This window comes from Curcuma longa, chromosome 6, assembly GCF_044706935.1.
Source record: "Curcuma longa cultivar G26 ecotype Majalengka, Jawa Barat chromosome 6, ITB_CL_G26_1.1, whole genome shotgun sequence".
Taxonomy (NCBI): Eukaryota; Viridiplantae; Streptophyta; class Magnoliopsida; order Zingiberales; family Zingiberaceae; genus Curcuma; species Curcuma longa.
Window position 1 is genome coordinate 1,537,337 of NC_133866.1, and position 19,806 is coordinate 1,557,142.

The window sequence follows — 19,806 nt, forward strand, 5'->3', positions numbered from 1 at the left end:
TTTATAAGTTTCCTGACATCAGTCGACTGCTCCAAGGCATCAGTCAACTGATGGGCTTCAACGGCTATTTAATCTGCATTTAATCAGCCAGTTGTCGCTCTAACGGTCATGTAGCAGTCGACTGCTCACTCGACCAGTCGACTGCTCACTCGACCAGTCGACTGCTCACTCGACCAGTCGACTGATCACTCGAGCAGTCGACTGCTCCAGTCGACTGCTCACTCGACTGAACTTTTTATTTGGCCCCAGTCGACTGCAGCTACAGTGCCAGTCGACTGATACTCCTGAGTTCGCTTGTGTGTACTTCTGATCAACCACCAGTCGACTGATCAAACTGAAACTCCCCTTTCAGCTTTTTCTTCAACCCTTAGCCTTGACGCAATCCTTCAAACGTCTTCCACAAGCCTCGTGCCCTTCCTTGCACTTGCTTGAGACGTTTCCCTCAGTTTCATCGTGCTAAGTCTCCCTTTGCCAAGAGGTCGCGTCTCCGAGACTTCACCTTTGCCAAGAGGTCGCGCCTCCAGGACTTCACCTTTGCCAAGAGGCCACGCCTCCGGGACTTCACCATTTGCCAAGAGGCCGCACCTCTGAGACTTCACCTTTGCCAAGAGGCCGCGCCTCCAGGACTTCATCATTTGCCAAGAGGCCGCGCCTCCAGGATTTCACCATTTGCCAAGTCTTCCAACCTGGACTTTCCTGTGAACTCAATTCACACACGTTAGATTACTAACATTGCCTAACTTAAACTCATTTTAGCCAAACATTAAAATTCAATTCACTTGGGGCAAGATTGCACCAACAGGCAGAACTTTTACAAGGACCGCTCGACTGATGCCAACTTCGCTCAACGTCATCAATAAGGTACACGTTGAATAATTTGTTATTCCAAAATTTTTAATTTCCAGTCATACTTGTACACTGTTATTTGTTACATATATTGCGTGTGTTTAAATAATTTTTTATTCATTATTTATTTTATTTCTACTACGCACATTTATGAAATGTGTAAATACATGTATTGCACCAAGACAATTCGACAGTTGAGGCCTTATAGTGCCTTTTCCAAACATCTGGATCCCTTTCTGGGTGCCCTGACTCGATCCAATTTGATCCGATGCCATCGGGCTTTATCCAGCCAAGTCTTATCCTGGTTCAGGTGCCTGGACCAACCCAGGGCGCCTAGACCATTTGGGCGCCTAGAACATGATCCAGGCGCCCAGAGATGGTTCGACTTGGTTCACCTCGAGTAGTCTCTGGTTCCCTTCGGGGCTAGTTTAGTTGCATCTATTTGCTTCTGTCTGCTTCCTTAATTTTGCTTCTAAACTCCAGGTTCATGCAAGACATGTATACAACAAACATGCAAGTACCTTAGGTCTTAACTATAGTCTATCTGACCTACTAGGCTTATCTATGTCTTACCTTGTAGGTCTAACCTACTAGCCTTATCCATCCAAGGGTTACTTCTCCAGGGATTTTTTTTGTCAAGCATCTAGTCACCTTTTGTAGGGTATCCTATGCGATAAATAAAAATTCACAGCGGAAAAAGGATCCCTTTAGCGATCCATGCGAAAAAAAACTCATACAAATTTTAGATCTATAAAATAAAATCCTATCTGATATGGTATACCTTTGATGCGTGCCCTTCGCTTATCCTGCTCGCCAAAGGTTGTCAGATCTTTTGCACATTCAAGTGTCCGTGCTTCTATGCGTATTCACACTAATACTCACTTTTTGGAGAAATTTTGGATTGTGCTAGCAACCCCTTAGTGTAGTTTCGGCCAAGAGAAAGAAGAGGGAAGAAGATGATCATCCAACATGATTCTTGGGAAGAAAAACTCTTTTTATACCCAAGCCATGAATACCAAAGGTTTTTAAGCTTTTGGTATTCTTTCATCAATGCATGATTAATCCTATTAATCATGCATGATAACTTTCTATTCTTCAATGCATGATTAATCCACATTAATCATGCATAATGAATCAACCTTTATTCATCAACTTAGTTTAATTTGAGTCTAACTCAAATTCAATCAACTTGAGTCTAACTCAAGTCTTGACCATCCAATGAGCTTAATTATTCCTTTAGTCAAACTAAAATGAACCGATCTTCAAAATAAAATGTTATTTGTGTATGACCCAATAGGTTCTCGTAGCGTTGGCAATGTCTCTAAAATCCATTTAAAAAACATAAGTAATGAGTGACATCTAGCAATGTATCATTGCTACCCAAGTGACAAGAATGTCGAAATTCGACACAACCTTTGTAACTATGATAATGTATGACCATGTCCTTCTATCCTCGATATCTAGATTGATCAATGAGGTATAAATTATGTCATTCTCTTATCAATCTTTATGTTTCTTAATCCTAAAGTAGACTCACTCAAGCAAATGAGTTCAATATCTTATATTGACTCATTAAGAATGACCATGCATTTTGTGGTCCTACTCTATCAAGAGGCCTTAAGATATCACTCCCGTCATATGGGAGAGATAGATCTCATCTACATCACTCATATCCCTCCGTATAATTTATTATATACCCAGTGATCGCCTTTATAGCCCACCCTATTACGGGTGATGTTTGATGACGCCAAAGTACATAACTCCTTATGTAGGGAACTATGATGACTTCAAGTCAAAGGACTATTTATATCAATAGTCACATGAGAAAGTTTATGATACTCATATAACGATCCATGAAACTTTCTCATGGCAGGTCAATTCAGTATATATTCTCTAATGTATATCCATGTACCAATTCGATATCTCATATCCATGACTTGTGAGATCAAGTCATCCAGTTGACCTACATGCTAGTCTCAACACATTAATATCGTTCCTGAATATTAATGTTTGACTAGGAATGATTAAGAGTTGTGTTTTCTACATCATCTCACTATTGACTCGAATAATCGATATGATGCAGATTAGAACTAGCTACCCAAAGACATTATTATACTTAATTATTTGACACAAATATAAAGTAAGTATAATAATTAAAAATCTTTATTTCTATTAATAATAAAATATGATACAAAAGTCCCTAGTCAATTATCACATAATTGACTCTAGGGCTATTATTAACAGTAACGCTATTGAATTTGTGTTTATATTGCATTTTGTTCTTGAGTTGATAATCTTTGTCAAATTCTACAATACAAGTCTTAAGATATTATAAATGATATTGTTGTAGTTGGTAATACAAAAGAACTTATTTAGAAATTTAGAGAGAATAGATGTGATTAATTATTTGACCAGATGAATAGTTTTTGTGATAAACATGAGATAGATGTACCAGACATGCAAGCGTCGATCAGGTAGAGGGTGACTGAGTAAATAAAATGTTATCTTAGAGCATCATTATCGAATTCATATGTTCACTAGCACACACCATAGATTCAATATTACAAGAGATGAATTATTAATTTGATGAAAATACAATAGAATTACTCCGGTTCAGCTCAGCTTTGGATCCAAGAGATGGATACAAATCCTTTAATATCAATTACATTTGCAAACTTGTTGAAAAGTTTTATCCTGATGATTTTACAAGTTAAGAAAAGTTGCATATAAAGTATTAGTTAAAGCTTTTTGAGATTGATATTCGGCATAATTAGTATTTTCAGAATGTGTCAACACTTTCAGAATTATGTCAATTATTGTCAAAGAAAAGAAAGAAAGAGAATTACTATATTGTGGATCCATTGATTAGACTTATTTTGACTCTTCCAATTTCTGCGATAACGACGAAACGTGTATGAAAATCTATGAAGATTGTCAGAACTTGATTGTGAAATAAAATGGAAGTTGATTTTTTGATTAGTTCATTACTCATTTACATTGAAAAAGAAAATTGAAAAAGAGATCGCTCAAACTTTCAATGTTGAATTTCAAATTATGAAAAAACATTGAGTACAACTTAAAATGGATAAACATATTAAATAATTGATAAATAATAATTTTTATATCTATTTTTATCTTACTAATTATATTATATTGAATAAAGTATTATTTTTTAAATATTTTTGCAGGTTTTATTATTACACAACATGGATGAAGAATTGAAAATTTTAAAATTGTAATTATTGCTCTTATTTTTTTATAAGTTATTATGATTTTTATTGTAGTAGGTTAAGACATCATTGTCTTTTTTATTGAATATATGTATCTAAATAAAAAAAATTATTTTTTCGTGTATTTATATTAATTACTATATTACTTGTTTTGGTAATTGATTATCTAAAAAAAATTTCGCCCCCTCCAAATGATTTTCCTGGCTCCATCCCTGATGGAGGGAATTCCCATTTGCCTCTCCTCCTTTGTGAGTCGCATGTGGTGGAGAGTAGGGAGAAGCTTTATATCTAGAATGATGGCTTAATAGAATGCACCTCTAAGAGAAAATTAGTTGCTTAAGTGAATTAGTGTCACACCGTGCCATGACCGTGATAGGGGGCACGACCATGGCGTGTTGCCCATTGTGGAGAGTCTCCGATCAAGTGTCAGCATGAGATAGTAAGGGACACAACCAAGTCGTGTTTTCCTCTGGAAGTACTTTTGGATATAGTTGATGCTCCCCATTGCTTCCCTACAAGACAACATTCATATTTTAGTCATAATGCTATGAGTTAGAAAGGATTTGAATTAATGCTCAAAATAAATTCTTACTCGTGGAATATGACATGAATAAGAAATTAAGCATATGAGAGGATTAACACGTCAAATATGAGAGTAAAATAATACATCAAAATATGGATCATAAAGTATCTGATAAAGAGAGAGCTAGTGGTAATTTTGTTAAGATGATAGATCATAAAATAGCAACTGAAGGTTTTGAATCATCTTAAATTAGTGTATTGTACATGTGTTTTATCTTGTGTTTTATTTTTTTAGCAAAAAGGTAGAATCCACCACACTCCAGTGACCCCACACAGTCAGTCCCACGATCATCTATGATGAAGTAAATTGAGAAGCTGCAGTTGACTATAACAGAGGAGGACGTTATCTTGTGTTTTATTCTATTCTTTCAATTGGATACTAATAAAATGAACACAATGATTAAAAATGAATACGAAATCGAGAATCGCTATTCATCCCCTTTAACAACATCAATGATGTCAACATAAGCGGGGATAGATCTCAACTTAAGTGAAATTTGATCACCAGAATATTTATAGTCGGGTTCTAGTTGACTGAAATTAATTATAATTGACTAAGGAGTCAATTAAGATTGATTAATAAGTCAATTGGATAACTGACTGACTAATATTAGTCAAAAATATTAGTTTTAATTTTTTTGAGCTACTAAAATTAATTTTTTAAACGATTTGAGTTTTTCAGGCGGAAGGCACTAAGCTTTTTCCATATTTTGGGTCAAGAAAAAAAAATTGAAAGGCCTTGGTTGGCACTTTAGAGGATAATTACTAAAAAAATTTAAAAATAAGGGCGACGGCGACGACGGGAATCTTGGCTAAAATACTGATTTTTGTTACAGTTGGGATCCTTGTCGTAATAGATTTTCATCATAAATTTATGACGAAAATTTGGACCGTTCGATTTTAAAATAGAAAATTAAATCTAGGTCATCACAATCACCCATTCAATCTACGGTCTAGATTTAATTTTAATTTGAAAATCTAGCGGTGCAGAATTTCGTCATAAATTTGAAGTTGTGACGGGAGTCTGTGACAAGCAATTTTTTTTTGAGGAGTCATCTTTGTCACAACAAATTCCTGTCACAAATTTGTCACAACAAATTTGGACCGTTAGATTTTAAAATAGAAGATTAAATCCAAGTCATCACAATCACCCATTCAATCTACGACCTAGATTTAATCTTAACTTTAAAATCGAACGGTCCAGATTTGTTGTGACAAATTTATGACAGAAATTTGTTATTAAAAATAAAGCTTCTTGTCACAACAAATTCCTGTCATAAATTTATCACAACAAATCTGGACCGTTCGATTTTAAAGTTAAGATTAAATCTAGGCCGTAGATTGAATGGGTGATTGTGATGATTTGGATTTAATCTTCTATTTTAAAATCTAACGGTCTAGATTTATTGTGACAAATTTGTGACAGGAATTTGTTGTGACAAGGATGACTCCACTTTTGTTAACTCTCCCAGGCGGCTAACAGATGCATTTTTGTGGGCCCATGGCGGAGTCAAAGCTTCGGCTGGGACAGCGATCCGACGGTCCAGATCGCAGGAGATTATCACCTTTACTTCTCTCTCCCTCTCGCTCGCAGAAGAAGCATAAGCAGGGACGGACGGCGGAGAGAAAGGAGAGACGGCGATGGAGGTGGCGGAGGTTGGTGACGGAACGGACCTGGATCGAAGGGTCATGGCGGCCGTGAAGGCAGCGGAGGATCGGGGTGATCCGCCCCTGTTGCGCGCCGTGGAGGCGGCGCGGTGCGTGCAAGAACGCGGCCTGGGCCTCCCCAACGTCGAGCTCGCCCACGTCTTGGTCTCCAATCTCTGCTTCGCCAACAACACACCGGAACTGTGGAAGTTGCTCGATCAGGCCATGGCGTCCCGCTTGGTCTCCCCCATCCACGCCCTCGCCCTCCTCACACCTAGGCAAGCACGCGAACTAACCTCCCCTCTGAAAGTAGATATTCACTTCTTTTCCTTGCTCATACGTTTTCCATTTTCTTCGAGACCCCTCTCATAATTCTTGTTTTTGTCGCTTCTCTATGAATTCAGGGTGATTCTTCATCGACAGGCGCAACCGGAGGCCTACCGGCTTTATCTTGAACTCATGAACCGTTATGCTCTCTCTTCGCTTTCGGTTGAGGCCGGATTTTGCAGAGACAAGTGAGTCTATGACACCTCTTTGCTTGGTTATGTAGAAAACTTTTTGTTTTCTTGTACTATGGCCAATCACACTATTTATGCAAGTTTAAGCTTGTTGGAAAATATCATAGAAGGTGAGGCAGCAAACTCTGTAAGCCTCATGAACTCTATATTTTTTTGTTCTTTTTTTTTCTGTGTGATCTATTATTAGTTTCTAGATTAGTTATTCTTTCCTTTGATGCTTGTATGTAAGGTTTTATGAATCAGAAAAATTTCACTCATAATGCATTAACGGGCTAGAGTGAAGAGTGCTTTACAGTGAAAGATAATTGGATCTGAAGGGATTAGCTTAAGAATTTTTTGGCAGTGTCCCCAATCATCTATCACCACCATACTAGTAGTTCGTGTGGTAGCACATATGCAACATGACTATATATGAATGTACCCTCACTTTGCAAGTTTGTAGGGCAGATTATTAATCTATGCACATAAAATGTGATATACAATCTATTGTTTTTTTCCTGCTTTAGGTCCCACAGAGTCTGATGCTACTCAGGGGCTCCGCCAAGTGGTGCACTAGAAAAGGATTTTCAGTTGTTCAAGGTTGCGTTCTCCTGTATATAGAAGGTTGAGGAAACACGAATTGCAATATCTTAGGATTGATGATAGGGGTCATGTAAGGAAAAAAAGAGTTTTCAACTAAAAAAATGGCTCCTGATAGGAAGCATGCTGCTGTAATTTTTTCTTCTCACGTCCTCCACACCTCTTTGGGAGGGTTTTAATATTATTATTATTATTATTTATCATCATCATCATCATTGTTATTGAAGTCTGTCATAGCAAAGCTCTCTGTTTATGCATGTTTGTGGCCTCTTCTACATTTTGAATAGAAAATATTACTTCTCTTCCATCAAAATCTCAATTGATCAAATGAGTTGCTGTAGTATGAGGCGGGGTTGACAATATTGGTCACAATTCATAGTTGGATTCGGTTTGACCAAAATATGATTAATAGAGGCAAAATTTGGAAGTGAACAATACAACTTAAATATGTAAGTGAGTGACATATAATAATTTTTATGCCATATCACTTTACTTAGAAATTCTAATTATAATCTTAAGTAATATGTAACTTGTTTTTTTATGTAATTACTTATATATTATTTATTGACACAAATGATATGACCCACTTGCGACGTGATTAACTTAACATAGATTGCCACCACTAGTGTGAAGCACTTTGTTTGAACCACTTGATCATCATATATGATTATCAAATTCCAAGTTTGAAGTATTTTTTTTTTTTTTGCTTAATACTCGTGTGTTCATTGCTTTAGTTTGTTGGTTCATTTCTTAATCTCCTCACATAGACTATTAACTGCGCTGATTTACAATATTACTCTTGCTGATTTCAAAGAATCCATTCTTGTTGATTCACCTCATGCATTCTTCTTTAACCTCTCTCCAAAAAATCCTTTTAAAAAGTTGTGAGTTGTTTCTAATGTTGCATTCCAAAAGTTTAGAGAGCAGTAGAGAGTTAGATTCTTTCATGTCAACTTCTTGTCGACATGTTACACTGCTTCTTTTACCACTTTCCTTCATAAAATGTCTTTACAACAATTGTTATTTATTTCTTATATTGAATCCCTGAAGTGTTTGAAGTGGTATAAATCTTGTAATAGTTTTGATCATTGTCTATCCAAATAAATATAGCAAGAACAAGCTGTTAGTCTAATTAGTTTATGTTGGTTATAAAGATATTTTCCCATCACAGAGTTATACTACTCTTTGAAAGTAGGGATTTATGTGTCGAGCTGTGCCAGTTGGCATAGGTCAAATTTAGCATTTTGTCTGTATATCCACATACAAGATGAATTGGAGCTCTCCTAGCTATCCCAAGCAATGGCAGTTGCGCACTGCAGAAATTGAGGGGCTAAAGGAGGGAGAAAGGTTGTTGAAGGATAAGGGGATCAAGGGTTTGTTGGCGAATGCCACATGTTCAATGGGCAACTCACAGTGAATAAGGTAGAGGAATTGAGGAGAGGAAGAGCGAAGAGAGTACACGAAAAGAGAGGAAGGAAATTAAATAGCTCTTAATCTTCCAAAACTTCTACTAACCTAATTAAGTATAATTGAAGTAGAATATCATATATAGATAAAATTTTAAAAATAATTTCAGATATAAAATTTAAATATGATAAGGGTTGATCTCTAATATGAAAGAGGATCCTCTTTCTTTATGATATTGGGAGAGACCCAGAGAGATCATGAGAATAAGTGACAAAAAAACTCGGCTTTGATGAGGTCATCTTGAGCTTCTTCTTCTCCTCAATTTCTTCTCTTGGCTTTGGTTTGAGTGCCGAGGAATAATCACTTTGATTAAGTTGAGGAAATAATTTGCATATTTTTTCATTATTTTTAATTCATATATCATTAAAGATACATGATTGCAAGAAGTGTGTACTAATTGAATTTGATTAAAGTTGTTTTTTTTAAAAAACTATGTTTAGATGGTATAAACAATTTTTAAATTCAAATTTAATTTTATCGAAAAAAATCTTGAATCTTCCAATTAAATAAAAAATCTTGATTAAATTGATTAAGACTTTGTTTACTTTCACGTTTTCATTTCTTTTATAAATTTGGTACTTACCAAATTAAATAAGTTTAATTACAAAATTATAAATCTAATTTAAATCCCAAATATAATATTGTTCATCTTGAAACTTCTGTTCTGACCTTTTTATATTGCTTTACACTTTCAACAATGAAGGCATTTGGGCCTTTAAATTTGGAATTGTTTCAATGATGCAAATTTGAAAGCAAAATATAAATATGCCTTAGTTTATAGAGAACTAGGGAACACCCCATTTTCTTGTTCCTCTTCCAACATTCTAATAAATCCTTATAAAAAATGAAAGAAGGATATAACTTACAAGTGACTAAAGTTAAAATTTAAAACTTAATTGGTTGGTTGCAAGGATCTTTAACTCTATGACCAAGGCCATCAAATTAATGAACAAATATAAATAAAAAAAAAACATGTATTAATAAAATAGTTAATTAAAAATTACAACTTATACTAAATAAAGTTAATTTTGTAAATACTAACTCATTTAAGCATTCGAACTGTATCGATACATCTTGACACTGTATCAATTTTGTAAGAGACTGAAACTCCAGCCTCAAGATTTTAAACCTTATTTGAAAGAACATGTTTAGCAAATATTCAATCACTTGGATCTTTTTTCTTGTTATAGGTAAATTTTTCTTTAGTTTTCTTCTGGCCCACTATTGGTTATTAATATTGATTTAGCTTGTCCAGATATAAGATCTGTAGGTATTCTTTTAACAACCTTGGCTTATTTTGCCATTCTATTAGTTGTTGGTGTACGCTTGTTCTTTAATCAACTTTTCCACATTTTCTAGTGACTCTAATTAATTTTCTTGAAACACTGAATCCTATCAGTCTATCGTATCCAGAGCTGCAAACATAACAGGGTAGTAAAAAAGGTTTCAAGCATTTCCTCTTTGAGATACCTGCATATTTCATTTCTCTTGGTACCTGCCCTTTTATCATAATCAATCTACCTTTGATGGTGAAAGGGCTGTTGCTTATCAGGGTTTATAACTAACAATGTTGAAATCTTAATCATGAAATTGATGGTCCTTGACTGGAACCACATTAATAATCATTATTCTAGAATAAATACCATTGTTTGCAGTACTTAGTTATTTTTGTGTTCCAATAAAAAATCAGATAATTAAAAAAATAATCCAAGAATCAGTTGTATCGAATTAGCAGAATCAGTGAAATTAAAATTAGTAGATTATTTCATATATAATACAACAAATGTGAATGCCTATTGTATGCCATTACATATCCAATTATTAATAATGCAATATACAAATAATGGCATATTTATTTATATGAAATTAATAAATAATAAAAATAGACTATCATCATTATTAGAATTATATTTCTACTATTGATTACTCAATAACCAAAGATTGTTATTTTTTTCAATGAAAGTGTTGTCATGTAATATTCAATATTACATAGTTTAATCTGGTTCCCCGACTTACCCTTAACTGAATTTTAATTGATTTTTAGTTAAATGGAGTGAAAATTTTGGATTATGTTAAGCTAGAGAAATTATTGTATTCTCTTTCAGTCCATAATAACTTCACTCAGTTGATAGTGTGTGAGAGGAAGTTGGGTGAGCCATCTATTTTAACGATGGCTAAGTTGAACGGATGATCCTTGATTGATAGTGAATCTCATGATGTAAGAAGGCTAAGAAATTTAAGAGGGTGACAAATACACTTTCTTCCTTGTGAGTTCGTGAAAAGATTAATAGAAAGACTAGATCAATCATGTTTTAACTCAATTTCATCTATTTTCAGATTCAATTTCGATTTCATCAATTTTTAATGTAAACTAACTAATTTCTAGTTAACTTTTTTATTTTTTAATTTTTCCTTAGTCTCTCTGAGATTGCTCATTTCTTGGAAAAAAATTGAATTTGTCGTTGTTGATATTGATGCAACTCGGGCGATCCATATTGGTACATGTGCCTTATTTGCTTAAATAAAGTCTTGCTCTTGAATATAGAATGAGATTTTAAACGTTATGATTTAATCCTTTGCATTACTGTCCATTTTGCAGGATTATAAAATCTGTTGATGATGCTCTACGACTTTCTGATACATATGGGGTTCAAGAGATGGATGTTGGACATGCAATTGTTTTGTTCATCATGATTGTCATCACAAATTTGATTGATTGTACAATTGAAGATTGTGGACTTCTTGGTAGTGCATATGCTAATGGAGGAAATCAACTAATGGAGATAGACATGACAACAAATTTAAATGAGAGGAGGAATGAACATCGTGAATATTTGCATCAAAGTAATGCATTAATGGCAGTTGAAGTGGCTGAAAAAATTTCTTCAAATAGAAGAGCCAAAGTCTTCCTTCGCCTCGTCTACATCAACATGTATGTATGATATCATTTGTTGTTTAATTGTGACCATGGTTTAAAATTTTGAGCCGTATCAGAGTTTTGATTTATGACCGGAATGATACGGTTTTGGTATCATATTGTGTCATGCCTATACGGTTTTAATAATTTTTTAAATATAAAATATATTAATTAAAAAATATTTATTATAATATTTGATTACTATAAATACTTACTTTAGGTTAAACTAATATTTTAAATTAAGATTGAGTAAAAGTCAATTTAGGATTAACTGAAATTACATATAATAGACATAATGATTAAGATCAAGTAGGTTTAAATTAAAATTATTTTAATCAATTTAAAGTTAAATTTTTTCCCCATGTATTTAGGGAGGAAAGGAATAAGAAAAAAATCACAAAGATTTTTTTTTTCATGTGTTTAAGGATGAAAGAAATAAAAAAATTAAAATATGGAGAGGAAGGAGAAAGAATTAAGAGGGGAAAGAAATCATTTAAAAAAATTAATAGTTAAAAAAATAAAGGAAAATTTTTAAAATTGAAAAAAACCTCAGCAGCCAAAAAAATTTATTATTATTTTAATTGACAAAAAGCTCAGCGCCTCGCACGACTGCAAGGCCTCTCAGGGTTGTGCCGGCTGATAGGCAGAACAATAAGTTTCTCCTGTGTTGCTCGGTACGTCACGAGATTTTAAACCATGATTGTGACATGTTTAATGATGATATTTCCCTTGAAAAAATATTTAAAAAAGGTATATTAAATGTTTAACTCACATTTATATTGTAATTGAATCATTAATACACCACTAAGGTCAAATTTTACTTTATTGACTTGGTTATTGCCTATTGTTTTCCATTAAATTTTTATTGCATGGCCTTTGAATTTGTGGCATGTATTAAAATATCATGTTAAGCTGGTCGAAACAGATGAAACATTGTGTTCCGCCTACCGATCGACACCAACACAACTCGACACTAGGCCCAGTGCCAGTCGCGAAGGGTCACGCGATCCCCACTTCGTCGCAGAAGACTCGGGTGAACCCCGTGGCTGTGTCGAAGGGGTCGCACCCCGTGGTCTTGCCAGAGGGACCGTGCAACCCTCGCAGTTGCATCAGGGTGACCCAGCGGCCATGTTGGAGGGGTCGTGCCACCCCAGCGGCCGTGCCGAAGGGGCGCACAAAATTATCTAATTAACTATATTTTTATTTATTTTAATTTTTAAAAATATATAATAAAATATTTATTTATTTATCCCCATATTTTTTTCTTTTTTAAAAATTCTTTTTCTTTTTTTTCTTTTTGAAATATATTTTTTAATTATTATATTTTATATTTAAAATTATATTGCGGAGGAATCACGCGACTCCCGTGGTCGCGTGAGTGGGCAAAGGGTTTTAATTAAAATTTAAATTGATTATCTTAATCAACTCTTAACTATGATAAGGATAATCTAAAGAGGTTTAATTAAACCCTAATAAAATTATCTAATTATGTATTTTATTTATTTTAATTTTAAAAATATATAATAAATTATTTATTTATTTATCTCTATTTTTTATTTTTTAAAATTTTTATATATTTTTTATTTTATAAATATTTATGTTAAATATTCTATTTTTAGTTAATATATTTTATATTTAAAAAATACTGAAATCATATTGACATGGTATAATATGATATGGAAACTGTATCATTCTAGTCATAGATCGAAAATGCCGATACGGCTCGAGATTTTAAACCATGATTTGTGGTTTAAATTATTGTGGATTTGATATTTTCTTTATAGCTCAATGGGATACTTCTTGTGATGTCCATATTGGGGAGAAAAAAGGATGTGCCATTTGGGCTATAATGAAAATGACTTCTATGATATTTGATGTCATTACTTTTGTTGGAGACTTGTAGGAAGGGTGATAATAACTCTGTCTATTCTCTTTTCAAAGAAGACCTGATTATTGATTCTGCTACATGTTGATGATTAGGAACAAACTTCTGTTTAATCAATATTTCTAGAATTGACTTGCTTTGCATACCATGTCCATTTTTTTTGTTTGTGATTTCTGATAGTGATTTTTCACATCTTCATTCATTCTTTTCCTTGTGTAATATGTTACTCTAACTGTCAAGGACAAAATATTCCATAATGTAGTCTCTTTAATGGTAAAATACATGAAAAAGAAGTTGGACTCCTACTCGATTACTATCTTTTGTTGCAATTTAATTTCTCTTTTTTTACCAATCACAGTTGTCTTAAGTCAGTTCGTCTTCTTTACGTCCTATCCACACTGAGGGCTTTCTCATTCTTGTGGTTTATATTAGAGCTTCTTTTTTAAGATTGGTTAGTCATGATTAAATACAAATAAAATAACTATTATAATAATGTCCCATTTCCAGGAATAGTTATTCTATTCTAATGAAATAATAATTCTTCATCTTTATTCCTTACATCATCCAAATAATATCTATTTCTACTCTATTCCATTTCTCCTTTATTCCATTTTCCAAGGAATACATATTCCTAATTGGCCAAACGGGTTGAGGGGGCAGTGCATTTTGTGACAAACAAATATGGCTATCAGATAGATTGAATTGGTTGAGTAAACATGTTGAGTGGGTTGGGTTGGCTGCTCACCAAGCAGATTCGGTTTGGTTAGGCTAGATAGGCTTAATAGGTTGAGTGGGATAAGTGGGTTGAGTGAGATGAATGTGTAGGGTTGTGTAGTCTGTGCAGGCCAAGTTGACTAGGTAGTCTAAGTCGAACATGTCGAGCAACTCGGATGGATTAAATTGATGTTGACTGAGCAAATCACTGAATAAGTCGGGTTGTGATGGCTTGGTTGAGGAGCATATCAGAAATGGATTGGACAATCCAAATTAGTCAAATGCACAAAGCGAGAAAGAAAACCAAGTAGGGCCATAAGATTAAGGTTAGGCAAGCAGACTAGGCAAGCAAATTAGGCAAATGGGATAGTCTATTATGTGGCTAGGCGAGAAAAAGCAAATCAAGTAGGGCCACAAAATGAGGGGCTAGCAAGTAGACTAAGCTGATGGGATTGTTAGTGTGGCTAGGTGAGCATGATTGGTTGAGTAAATTAGGAGAGCCAAGTGGACTAGCCCTTGGGGTAGATCGGGTGAGAATGGTGGTTTGTGTGGATCGGATGAGTTAGGTACCCTAAGTGAATTGATCATATTGAGCTTGGGTGAATCAAGTGGTCTCGATGAAATATACTCATAGGATATTTTAGCATTGTTGAGACAATTCTTACTTGTAACATTCTTATAAACCATAGGAATGTGAATGAACCATCTTTCTGTTGTATGAATCAAACTAAGAAATCTATATTCCTATTTCATTTTTAATCTACTTTATTCCCCCAAAATAACTATTCAATTTTTTTTGTCAATTCTATTTTATGAACCAAACACACCATTAGATTTTGCTTATGTTGAAGGAAAGTTAGATGGAAGGAAGCAGTGAAGATGAAAAATTGAGTTAAAGTTCAATCCTTAGTTTACTGCAATGGACATGTATAAAGAAGGAAATTAAGGGTGGAAAAGGGACCTTTGTTTTTTGTTAGATATGCTTTTTCCAAAATGTGGGTGGATATGGAGACAAAAAAAACACACTTTGCACCCAAAAGATCAATATATCATTCTTTTTGGTAAGTTACTCTCAAATGGAGGATATTCATGTCCTTGCACCAATTTATGATTTCATCCTTCTAATTTATTTTTCCCAAGCAACAACAACAATAACAACCAAGCCTTTTTTTTCCAAGCAAACAAAGGGAAAATAATTTTAAAATATCTTTATGCCTTTCCAAATAACCAAAGGAAAGAAAAGTTAAACTCCTTCCATCCTTTATGTTTTTCTTTTGATTCCAGTTTCCGTTATTTCAGGTAGACAAGGTCAAAGAGTGACTAAGAATGATACTTTTAGGAATTTACTTGAAGAGAAATCAGTCATCTGGTACTTTTTGGATGGGCTAAGCCAATCAAATGGGCTAGGCGGAGTGAATGGGTTGGGTAGATTGGTTAGGCTAAGTGGATTGACAAGCCGAATGCATTAGTGAATTAGGCAAGTCACTCAAGTTAGGTCGCTAGCTAAGCATTGCAGATCGGTGGGTCAGGCATGTCAACTAGACTGAGCGAATCAGGCGGATTGAGCACACCAAACCAAACTAAGGTATACGTTAGCTGCTACTTATTTATTATACATATCAAGCATAGAAATGTGGATGAACAATCTATTGAATCTGCTGAACCAAATTAAGTTCTATTCTATTGTTATTCTTGGCCTATTCCATTTCTTAGGAATAACTCTTCTGTTCCTTGCCAATTCCATTTCATGAACCAAACACCCACCATTAGAGTGCTTAAGTATGATATTTGAGGGAGTCTATTGAAGTGAAATCTGACATGTGATTCTTGTAAAACAGATGATTCATCAGGATTTGTTAATTTGCTTTTTTTTAACTGATTAAAACAACGAACTATTTTATGGATATTTCTTTGACTTGGTATTTTCTTCCAAACACAGGCCTGAGAAGTTCAATGGTCTACTTCAGAGACTACAAACTGTTGAATCCAATAGATCAAAGTCAGACAAGTTGTCATCAATAAGTAACGTGTTGGATAAGTTGTTCATGAATATAAAGAAGGCGATGAGTAGGGAGCTCCAAAATAAGCATCAGCTTCTTGGAGCTCTTGCCTATCCTGGGCCATGTAGCTTGAATTCTTGCAACAGTTTTGGAGCTGGAAGGGATGCCTGTTGGATTCCTGTTGATGTATTCATGGAGACTGCAATGGATGGGAAGCATCTATATGCTATATCTTCTGTTGAGGTTCTTACAGGTATTACTTTTTCCCCCCTTCAATTGGCCTTATGTTATTTTTTTTTTCATTATGCATTCATGCTTTCATAAGTTCACTTACATTCCATTTTTTAAACAGAATTAACCAAAACACTCCAAGTAATTAATCAGGCAAGCTGGCAAGCGACGTTTCAAGCTCTTTGGGTTTCAGCTCTTCGACTTGTGCAACGAGTTAGGCGAATTTTTTTAATTTCTTCACATCTTTACTTCACAGAAATTTAATTAAACAAGTACATTTGAAACCTTACATTATCCTTGTCAACATTAGGATCGTGAACCCCAGGAAGGGCCAGTCCCACACCTAGATGCACGACTTTGCATGCTACTTTCACTTGTCCCTTTGGCTATCCTTTCGGTTGTCAAGGATGATCATGATACACCTATTCCTGTCAGCAATAGTCCTTTGAGAAGTAGCCCACATGGACATGAAGGGAATAACTTTGCTTCTAGAAGACATGGATTGATATCTTCCCTTAAGACTCTGGGACAATTTTCAGCACTTCTCTCACCTCCTCCATCAGTTGTCAATGCAGCTAATAATGCTGCTACAAAAGCAGCCATCTTTGTTTCTAATTTCAAGGCTGGGAATAACAACCAAAATGTTGGGCGTAATGATACTTCTATAAAAGCAGGTATGTTTGCCTTAAAGAAAAATTTCAAAATGTTATCATACGAATTACAAGAATTGATGTCACATCATAGGAACAAATTCTGGATTTACTTATTGGCTTTTGTTTGATTACCACATGGTGTTGTGCCCTTTTAGTTTCATTTCAAACTTAAGGATGAACTCATTGGACATGGTAGTTTCATTTTAAATTTACCACATCAAGGATTAGTTTAAGTCTATATCTCTTTACATTAGTCATGGATGAACTCACTGAACACATCCAAGACATAATAACATTGTGTATGTTTTTTGCATATGTATTGTTTTGGTCGATAAGACATGAACAAAAAGAGTAAATACTAAATTCAATTCTTAGCGGGAAACGTGACAGAATTTGAAATTTAAGTTTAATAGTAGTAGATAACATGACAATTTGTTAAGTTAGGAGATAATGAATTATCTATAACTGAGAGTTTTAAGTATTTAGATTTGTTTTTTCAAAAGGATGAAATGGTTGATAGAGATGTTTTACATAAGATACAAATATGATAATTGAAATGGAAGAGAGTGTTAGATGTTCTTTATGATTGTAAGATATCTCTAAAATTTAAATGAAAGTTTTATAAAATGGTGGTTAGATTTGCTATGTTACATGGTGTTGAATTTTGGGTTATGATAAGAAATGGAACCATTACACAGAAAGTTAGGGTTGTGTCTATTGAGGGAAAACTTTAAGAAATACATTTAAGATGATATGCATATGTATTTAGGCAATCAATAAATATTCCAGTTAGACTATGTGAGACCATGACAAATATGTATATTACTCGAGAAAGAGGGAGACCATAGAAGACTTGATTAACAACGATAAAATAAGATAAAATTTATTTAAATATAAATAATGATATAATAGAGGATCGAGTCCAATAACATAGGAGGATTCATATAGCCGACCCCCACTTAGTTGGTTAAAGACTTAATTGTTGTTGTAATAGTTCTCACGCATGTTTCAAACATAACATACCATTGTGTTAAAAAGTGCCCATGCTTGGCTAGGTACTTGTGTGCTTTGCCTAGGTGCCCAAAGAGGTGTGATGAGGCCAAAGAGCATGTTTTTTTGTGGATGGGTTTGGTGCTTAGGATCTTGACTTGCTTTATATAAACCCTTGAAATTGGCAAAACTCTTTAGGTTGTAACTTTTATGGTTTGAAATCTCATACCATGCCAGTTAAAATAGTTGAAATTAGAAGTGAGCAAAAATTCGGTTAAACTGACCGAATCGACCGAATTAAAAAATTTGGTTCGGTTATTTCAGAATTTCAGTTATTTTTTCTTAAAAAATCGATTAATTCAGTTAATTTAGTTCGGTTTCGATTTTAAAATTCCTTATTCGGTTAAACCGAATAAACTGAATAAATTGAATTATTCAAATTAGAAAAAATAATTTATAAATTTTAAGTAAATAAATTTATAAATCCCTAATTAATTAGTAAAATTTTCATAATATTAAAAAAATTTGGTTAATTCTGTTAATTCGATTTTTAACCGAATTAACCGATAAAATATCGGTTCGGTTTGTTTGATTTTTATTGAAAAATTCGATCGGTTCGGTTGGTTTGAAAAAAATCGGTTTATTCGATTTTCAATTTATTCGGTTCGGTTCGGTTCGGTTTTAACCGAATGCTCAGCCCTTGTCGAAATGTATTATTCCGGTAAATTATTGAAACTCAATACCACTCGGTATCAAAGTTCAAAATCTCAAGTCATGTCATAGTTTCTTTTTGGTTGAAAAAAATACTATTTCAGTATTGTGCTTGTTGGTGCAGGGAGCACTAGATGATTAAATTTTGATTTTGATCATGGCAAAAGATTTAAGTTAAGTGTGTGATGTTTACTGATGAGCTAATCTAAGTGTGCAAGTAGCACAGGAAAATCCTAGTTAAGGTTAGGCACAGGCAAGTCCTAATGGAAACTAGGCAGTAGAAGTCCTAGTGGAGATTAGGCAGTGGAAGTCCTAACTAGAGGCTAGACATACCTAACTTGGAAGGTTAGGTGGGAAGTCCTGGTCTGGAGAACTAGTCAGGAATACTTGGCAGATCAAGTGCACCAGGTGGAACTCTAGGCAGGTCAGGTGGACCAAATGTCTAGCAGTGGAAGTCTAGACTGGTCAGGTGGACCTGATGTCTAGCAGTGGAAATCCTGGGGGCCGAGGATCGAGGCTAAACAGAAGTTCAACAAGTCTGGAGGACTTGATTGGTAACAAGTAAATTCTTCCAAGTAAAGTGGGTGCGGGCGTGTTTCCGGTAAGGGGGAACAATAGGTGTCGGTGTGATCTAGGATTTTACTGAAAATCCAAAGTCAAGACCAAAACAGTTGTTAAACTGTTTAATTTTCCTGTTATATTTTGCTTTTGTGCTAACTTGTAATGCAGAAAAGGAGGGGTTGAAACTTTGTGTTTCGAGCGCCCTTATCTGGATTTAGGCGATCGGACTCCAGGCACCCAGATGGGTTCCAGGCGACTGGACGTCAGCGGAATGT

General features: G+C 34.4%; 1 protein-coding gene across 1 annotated transcript in view; it reads left to right on the forward strand.

Annotated features, from left to right (window-relative positions):
* The first annotated feature begins 6,284 nt into the window (after positions 1-6,284).
* Positions 6,285-19,806, forward strand: part of LOC141830840 (mediator of RNA polymerase II transcription subunit 33A-like) — a 54,583-nt gene continuing 41,061 nt past the window's right edge. Inside the window, exons 1-6 of the mRNA XM_074718285.1 lie at positions 6,285-6,583; positions 6,710-6,820; positions 11,469-11,801; positions 16,325-16,638; positions 16,738-16,829; positions 16,927-17,290. Coding sequence (XP_074574386.1) covers positions 6,300-6,583; positions 6,710-6,820; positions 11,469-11,801; positions 16,325-16,638; positions 16,738-16,829; positions 16,927-17,290 — 1,498 coding nt within the window. The 5' untranslated portion in view covers positions 6,285-6,299. The remainder of the gene's footprint in view (positions 6,584-6,709; positions 6,821-11,468; positions 11,802-16,324; positions 16,639-16,737; positions 16,830-16,926; positions 17,291-19,806) is intronic.